Below are 8,726 nucleotides of genomic sequence, written 5' to 3' on the forward strand. Positions count from 1 at the left end.
TAAGTTCAATGTTTTTTTTATTGAAAAGAAGCATCCAGTTGGCATGGTCCGTTTTATATTAACCCATGATAAAGACTTCTCTCTTCTTCCAGATGTGAATTGTTGAAATTACTCTAAGTGTATTAGATTTTGAATAATATGATCTGCTTGCTTCTGCAGATATTGACATATGGCGTGTACGTTCACGTATGTGTTGCTGTACATCCATAACCAAAAACAGGAGGAGCTGCTACACCATATTGGCGTCACCTGAAAGTGCAAATATTACAATGACTTCAAACAAAGAAAAGATAAACAACATTTTGTTTCATGAAGTTATCTGCTAACAAACGCAACTAAACAAGCCAAATACACTTCCATTTGAACTATCCTGGACAAAAATAGTTAGGAATATATGTACATTTTCAAATTATGTATAACGATTTATTTAGTCACGGACACACTGGTATAATATCAATCCTAAAAATACCGATATCCATAACTTATTTTGTCCAGTATATGTGTGTTAAACCTCCAAACTAGATTCGCCTTTTGTGACATGCATGGGTTGCTGAAGACCTATTCTAGCTCGGATTTTCACGGTTCTCGCCCATGATTGACATTCTATGGGTGCACTCTAATCCTATGGAAAATCTAACATGCTACAGTCAAATGGCATACTGAAATGTATAGTTTCTTTAGGTCCTCGGTATATATCATCCTTGGTCCATAAAAGTGAAAGACGTCGTCGGCAAGCGTCAGACATTTCTATATCAGTTATTAACAAACATTCAGCTTAGATTCTGTGTATGACTCTCGCCTCCACAAAAAAGTGTGTTACCATAAATATATTCAGCTCAGCAGGAATACCTTCAACTGTTTTAGATCAAATACCAAGAGTACATACCTCAAATTCTGCTGATGGATGATGCTGTATTACTCAAGACAGGGAGGCTACTGTAGCTCTCTCCTTCATTCAGGATCATGCGCTTCCCGGAATATTTGATCTCACTGTACAGTGCCCAACTATAACGAAATACAAAATGTTTGAAAATCTCCGATAATTGTAAAGTTGTGGGTTTTTTTAAAAAAACAAAAACAAAACAGAAACACACGAAATAAGGCAATGCTTATCTGGATCATTTCTCTCAATTGTAAATGCCTGAAAATTATGAAGTTGAAATTTAAAACTGAAAATTTTTTTAAAATTCTTAAGGCGTACTTGGTGCATATCCCAACTCATTAAACAGCTGAGCACTTACAATTTGCAAACAAAAGGTGTCTGGACCTTTCCAACAACAAAACGTCACAATTATGTTTCATCTGAGTACATATGTACTTACTCTCCCTCGTGGACAATGGCGGATGACACAGAGTTGTCGAAGTCTCCCAAATCGGGCATGTCACCAGTGATTGTCAAAGCACGACCACTGAAGTATTCCCTCTCGTACAGGGTCACCCTGGCGGGCCAGTTTGCCTGCAACAATATGGGATAACACCAAGTGTGTGACGTTTCCAGGTATACGATAATACACTTCACGTGAACTATGTACCTGTCGTGAAATCAAATTAATTAAAAAGTAGTTGTAGTCCCCTTTTACGTAAGTGAGGTAACGATATGAAATTTACCTCTTGAGAATTCAACCTGGAATGAGACCATGAACTATGTATCGACCATGAAATCAAGTAAATGAAAAGCAGCTTTATTTTTCTCCAAAACTACCTTTCAGTATATCCAAACTTAGTCTAACGGTTAAAGGCTCCAAACATTTTATCTTTCCTTACTAGAAACCAGTTGCAACAAATCATAAAAACTGGGGAAAAGTGTTTGAAACACAGTATGATAACACAATGTTGCGAAACACATACATTATACCAAATCGATACGCAACATGTAATGTAACTTGAAATGGTTACAGATGAAAACATGAAGTGATATTATACCAACAAACATTTTCTTAAATAGAATCAGTCTAAAAGACACACGTATATGTACATTTTGTTGAAATATTTGTCCATCTGTTGTTGTAATTGTTGTCATGTTAAAAAAGATTTAAGAGAGTTTGACCAGATGGCACCAAATGGCTAATGACTGTATTTGAAGACAACATTAAGTTTACACAAGAAAACATCTTACTTGAAAAACATTCTTTAAATGCAGTGTGTCTTGTTTTGAAACAGGAATAATACACAAACAAAATAAAACAACAAGTTCCAAATTGCAAGCACGCAGTAAGGGAGATATGATATTAGAAAATATAATGCTTAGTCTACATGCAACAACAGCGAGTTCATTACCTTCTGGTCATCTTTCCACAATCTATTTACAGAAAATATTACATCAGAAAGCATTTTGTATGAATATTAATTTATCATTACTATTATTTGAAATACAGAGATAAAGTATTCCAAACACGTTCGAATATGCTTATTCTTTCTATGAATGGGATTTATGAAAGTGTATATGTATACTCTTGTGAATATTCTACATGTATTATGTAAACTGTGGAAATGAAGATGATAGAAAAGCAGTATATTCCCTATTCAGAAATGTAAACATGGAATGCCAGAAATAAGGTTCACATCTTGAGAATATAAGTCTGGAACGCTTTCACCATTTAGCTATCCTGCATAAAGACATTAGGACGAAAGGAACAACAACTATCTGTTGAGATCACACAGTCGTGTCAGCCATGCAGTGTAACAATTTTATTCTGTAGTTTCATCTGGGGTTTTTAAGTGCGTGTCAAGAGGTGATGTTTCAAACAAAACAAAACAAAATACCCAGAGCCTTACCGATGTCAAGTAATACAATCTGTTTGATGATAGATGGAAAGTATATCCCCTACACCAAATTATTACCAAAATGTCATAACTGTTACAATAAAACTCTAAATATGGTTAGGTTCCTGTTGTAAAATAAATGTTTTGTTCTGTTCAATCACACATCAACATACCATATTTCGTGTTGCTCTTTCGGTTTTTAAACCTGTAAAAAAATAATTTAATTTTATAAACCACATTAACACATTTATGAGAATTGACACTGCAAATGACGCTGAAATACAATAATTATTTTATATTTGTGCTCTTGGAAAACATTAAGCCAGAAGGTCATGCACTAGTTTCATGTTGAATTTTACACGCATGACGTGATATGAAAGATGGGCACAAAATAGATTTCAGTTATTGTAGTTTTATGCACTAAAAGACTGTGCTTGTCATACAAGATGTTTGGTTTTAGCTCTGTTCTTCTGGTTTAGGAAATAAGTCGCGTTTTTGGTTTAATTTACCCCGATAAAGATCTACAACACAGACCGTGAAGCCGTGTAGAATTCCGGACACGTGGAATTCCATATTGTAATATGATTTGGAATACGGACATTTATACATGTGCATCTGCCATAGAACAGGTTGAAGTAATCTTATCTTTAGCCTGCAATGGTCAAAGCTCTACACCACTGTGAGTTACACTGGACAATATCTCTTGTTTCATAATCTCGCATTGCTAGCTTGTTGACAAAGGTCAAGATCTCATGAATGCCGCTTACAACCTTTCCAATAAACCAAACGAGATGGATATGTACCCTCGGTTAATCATTAACTGTATTTAAAACAAGTTCATAACGCTGTGGTGATAACGCAATATTTTGACAAAGAGTTGCCAAATGCTTAAGAATGAACGGACTGACCCTTATGCCACAAGCGTACATAACCACCACGTTTCGCTCGGCCCAGTGACCACAGGTTGTATGATGACAAATAATCAGCTCGAAGTTGGGATTCGAACCCCTGATCGTGGTTTTTAGGCGAGCCTATGGAATACACAAGACAAACTGCATCTGGTTCAGCAGTGCCTCCAAGACTATCGGACCAAGTCCGCATATCAGAGGGAATATAGAAAATATTTACCTGGTCTTGGTGATGACAGTCTGCTAGTTGCAGGCATGGAGTAGCGATCTTGCGTGCTTGTAGTCTTTATAGCAGCAAATATCCGTAAACCATGCACCCTTGTCCTTGAAAACTTCGTCTTTGATTCGACAGCACAGTTATCCAATCACAAATATCTGGGTAAAAATTATAAGAATTCGCCGCGTCGATTACGGACATCAGTGAGAGGTGGCCGACATGTGGAGGTTGGTCCTGACGATATCTCTCCGGGGTTAGGGAGAGACAGGAACTTTATCAGACGTAGCAGAAGGTCTGAATTATATTCACTAAATAGAGAAATAACTTGTCGGCTTGGTGTCTCTATAACATGCAGACAGATGCCCTGATCCTGTTTCTCATGTATGTTACACAGGAGGGATGTCGAAAACGACCCCATTGTCCTCTGATGGCAGGTTGTCACTGGCCGTTATCGGTTGACACTCACCTGAGGAACTGAGCCTTGAAACGAAATTTCATCCATACTGTAGGGCCTGTGGGGTAGCCTAGTGGTTAAAGCGTTTGCTCGTCACGTAGAGGACCCATGTTCGATTTCCCACCGTGTGAAGCACATGCTGGGTATCCCCCGCCGTGATGTTGCTGGTATGTTGCAAAAAGCGACGTAAAACTACACTCACTCACACTCCATGTCGTATTTTCAGGGAACAAACTACAAACGTATTCTGCTTTGCCCTGTGTTCACTAAGTATTACCTACATAAACATGTAAAAAGCGAACTGCTTTGTATACAGTAGTATATATGAAGTCTAAACAAAAGAGATTGTCAATATATGTTTGGCTGTGACTGAACCGACAAATATAACAGGTTTCAACTGCTATTTTCAGGCAAGTGATGTCTTATTTTTCAGTCAAATCCAGATTACAAGAATATACATTCACTTCCTATCTGTTAAACTGAGGAAAGAATAAGTGCAGAAGATTATTGAAGATTTCACTGGAAACGTGATTAAATGATTCAAGATATCAACATTTCAATAAAGGTCACAGAAGTATAGTTAAACTGGCTATAGCTTGATGTATAGTTAAGCTGGATATAGACTGAAGTATAGTTAAACAGGCAATAGATTGACGTATAGGTAAGCTGGATATAGACTGAAGTATAGTTAAACTGGCGATAGACAGACGTAGAGCTAACTAGCTATTGACAAAAGCATAAGTAGACTGGCTGTAGACAGAAGTACATCCTACAGACTGAAGTGTAGTAAACTGGCTATTGACTAAAGTGTAGTAAACTGGTTGTGGATTGAAGTACAGCACAGAAATAGAGAAACACGGTGAGGAACATCAGAAGTGGGCTTCGCGCGTTTTGAATTTATTATTATGTCTTGTTAGTATTTGGTTAGCCTACATGACACATCTTTTAGAACTATATATCAATTGCTTACTGTCTTAAAAGATAAATGTCGCACGTTTAACTGATAATGTGATTCTCATCTGTCAAGCTGAAACTGACACAGCGGAACAGGAATAAGGATCATGGCGTCAACTTTGGCAGATGGACAGGCGTTTCATTTAGTGTTCGGTATATATAACTGGAAGTGAAGTCATTGGAGCACTTTTATCAACAGTTCTTGTAAATTGGGTTTGATCTTAAACCTCAAGACCACTCACCATTAGGATCAAAGGACACCAGGCCTCAACGAGAAACAAAGTTTCTAAATTCACCATAGCCGGCCACCTTCCAAACCTCCACTCCAAACCTCAATATCAGAAGGAACACCACCAAACACATGGAACAAGGCTGACTTCAATGACGCAAACTCTGGACTCTTCCAGCTTAACGTTACTTATATGCAACAAACAAAACAAAAAACAAAAAACACGATCTAGCGGTTACAAGGCATTTCTGTAGCCAATTGAACTACTCTTCAGTCAATAGACAGGTCACAATACTTCATCCTATAGTCCGTTGAATTATACTTCTGTACATAGCCAGTTTAACTAATAGTATACTTCTGTTTATAGCTAGTTTAACTATACTTCAACTGCACCATCAGCATATCCGTCATCAAACCACCAAAACAGGAAATCATTAAGGATGCTGTAGGCATGACAGATATCGATGTCATAGGCTTGACGGATGTAGCTGACATTGATGGAATACGTTATCTGCCAGATGTTCATTAAGAGCCCATCAAAATGTTAAAATTTTAAACTATTGGATTATAATATTAGAAATGGACATCACACATTGCAGAAACGTGGGAAATCGAATTCGGGATTTCGGCCTAAGGAGTTAACCCTTTAACCACTAGGCTACCCCTCCGCTCATTCAATTAACAGACTGTGGTTAGAGCAGCGCAATTGCAAATTGCAGATTGCAATTATATACGCAGACACGTCGACAGTAGACAAGTAGTCCTCATACCTAATAAATACATCAAATTCTGACATTTTGTGGTTATTTTCAAATCAAGGGCTTTTGTGTCTATCTTGATACAATCTACCTTACAATTTGATATGAAAGACTTACCACAAACAACATCCAGGTCTTACCTAAACATGCCCAGATCCATATCAAAGCAGTAAATCCAAACATTGGTGCCCCTTCTTGTTTTATCCTTTTCTGACAATGAATAAGGTTTAAGCGGTAAACTGTTTTCCTGCTGAAATAAGATTGTAATCCTATACTTTATATAAAAATCTTAACACACCGATGAACTTCATAAATAAAGACCCGAGCCTCCTCTTGCTGCTCTACTGGGAACTGCCCTCCCTGTAGGAACAGCCTGTATGGGGGTCGTGGTGGGCGAACTGTCGAAGGCACGAGGCTAGTGATCCAGCGAGCTTGAGATGCCAGGATCGAGCCCATCTGTGCCTGGGTGTAAATAAGACCTTTATTCAGCTTTGTGTGCAGACTCGTTCAGTGTTGTCACAACCCCTAGTGTACAGTGCACGGTCTTGTGCAGTTGAAAGAACCCACGAACCTGTTGGTGAATGACAGGGCAACATGAATAAAGAAAACACCTTGTTCTAAATGCAAAGATTTAAAGTTGATCATACTGATGGACTCTCAGTGAATAACGACTCCACCTTCCTCTTGCTGATATTACTGGCATATTGGTGAAAGAGGAGTAAACCATCCTCGTACAAACACTCACTTTATCAAGTGACTCAAGACTATCTATAGGGTGTCCTTTGCTCAGTGGAAACTAAGGGTCACTTTGGTTAACTAGAATTCCTCCATTTGGTGGTGACAGGCATGGGAAGGATACAGTATATGATGTCTGGAGTTATGACGTAAACAGTCTTCTAGAATCCAAGAATTATTCGAAGTACAAGAGGAGAGAACTTATAATAAAGTGGTAGGGGAAGTAGGCCAAGACAACAAGCATCTGGATACCATAATTGGACCAGCGACTCTGATCATGGTCCATCACAAGCAAGATATGATTAGCGACAAACACTCAGCAAGGTTATTCAGATTACCAACCTATAGCAAACAGAACCTAGAACCTGGAATCCGATGGACACTACTTGCTGAAAGATGTAGTCAAGTGGGACAGACACAGTGTCATTGCCATGTGAGACTTGACCATAGAACGAGAGGGCGAACTTATAACGTGCACAGACCAATGGGCAAGGGTCGCCTGTAGTCATCCCTATGCACCTCAAGCCAAAGCCGATACCCAATGGGCTGGTTGGAAATGCCGATGGCGTGGACGTCGTGATTGGAGGAGTGCAGGTTTGATCATTGCTGGATACTAGAACAACAGTTTCCAGCTTATCACAATCATTTTATGACACACACGTATGTTCCCATGGAGCCTTTTCAAGACATCCTTAACATTGACTGTCCAGTGGGGAATCTCTGTCATATACAGGTCTGCAAGTCTGGACATATTGACGTTAAGCTAGAGGCAAAAGGAGTCGGTTTTGAGGAGCTCATTTATTGTTTATTCCTAATCTCCAACGATTCCAACTATAACAACAAATTGTTAGCTTTACTAGGAACAAACATTCTTTCTCATTTAATGGATCAATGCCAAGGCCAAACATGGCGTTAAGTTCTTACTGAAGGCTGCTTTGTGTACACCCTGGTATCTGACTAAGCGTAGTTTCACTTTATATTAAAACGAACGTGAAATGTAATGGTGGAAACCTTGGACTTGTACCGAATGCTGAAGCTACCAATATCATCATCCGTGCCACATGTAGCCAGTGTAACTACTCAGACTGTTGTTACCATACCAGATACCCTGTTATGTGATCTCCAACCTGAACTTGTCCAAAGTATCTTACCACTTGAGTCGGGAGGCGGAAAGAAGGTCCTTGAACAAGTCGCCATTATTGACCAAGAGGGTTTATACTATAACTATACCTCTGCCCATAGCCCATTTAGGGATACTTTTGTGTCTATAGACAGTGTAATCATAGTTCAGTCTAAAGTCAATTTCACCATACTTCCGTCTGAAGACAGTTTAACTATAATCAGTCTGTAGCTACTTAAAGTATACTTCATTTTGTAGTCAGTTGAACTATGCTTCAATATATAGCTAGTCTATTTTCAGTCAGTGTGAATCAGTTGGTACCCTTAACCCTACCATTCTACCGTCGTAATGGTTCACATCACAGAATCAGGTTTCCAGTCATGTCATCGATGCGTCTGTAGTTATGCCTTGAATCAGTTCAATAATCTGTCGAAATAAAGTATCAACATGTAAAATGGATTTTAACAAACGTCACTATAAGACTGTTTGCAGTGAACCACACCGATGAATGTCACTTTAAGCAAAAACATAAATCGAATAAAGTGTCATTTAGAATGCTAATCCTCATACATTTAACTTGCCAACTGG

At 38.5% G+C, this 8,726-nt stretch overlaps 1 protein-coding gene across 1 annotated transcript; it reads right to left on the bottom strand.

Moving 5' to 3' along the window:
* LOC137296387 (gamma-crystallin N-like) lies at positions 1-3,953 on the bottom strand. The gene is made up of 5 exons (XM_067828183.1): positions 3,892-3,953; positions 2,937-2,968; positions 1,323-1,456; positions 887-1,005; positions 1-249 (listed from the first exon to the last, which is right to left on the bottom strand). The coding sequence occupies exons 1-4, from the start codon at positions 3,926-3,928 to the stop codon at positions 888-890; spliced, it is 321 nt and encodes a 106-aa protein (XP_067684284.1). The 5' UTR covers positions 3,929-3,953; the 3' UTR covers positions 1-249; position 887.
* Positions 3,954-8,726: the final 4,773 nt, after the last annotated feature.

This window comes from Haliotis asinina, chromosome 9 (assembly GCF_037392515.1).
Source record: "Haliotis asinina isolate JCU_RB_2024 chromosome 9, JCU_Hal_asi_v2, whole genome shotgun sequence".
Classification (NCBI taxonomy): Eukaryota; Metazoa; Mollusca; class Gastropoda; order Lepetellida; family Haliotidae; genus Haliotis; species Haliotis asinina.

Excerpts from the sequence above, each read along its gene's own strand:
- LOC137296387 (XM_067828183.1), bottom strand. The coding sequence starts at position 3,928 with ATGCCTGCAACTAGCAGACTGTCATCACCAAGACCAG. Across the intron at positions 2,969-3,891 it reads ACTGTCATCACCAAGACCAG|GTTTAAAAACCGAAAGAGCA; the intron begins GTAAATATTTTC and ends ATTTTTTTACAG. Across the intron at positions 1,006-1,322 it reads GCCATTGTCCACGAGGGAGA|TTGGGCACTGTACAGTGAGA; the intron begins GTAAGTACATAT and ends ATTTCGTTATAG.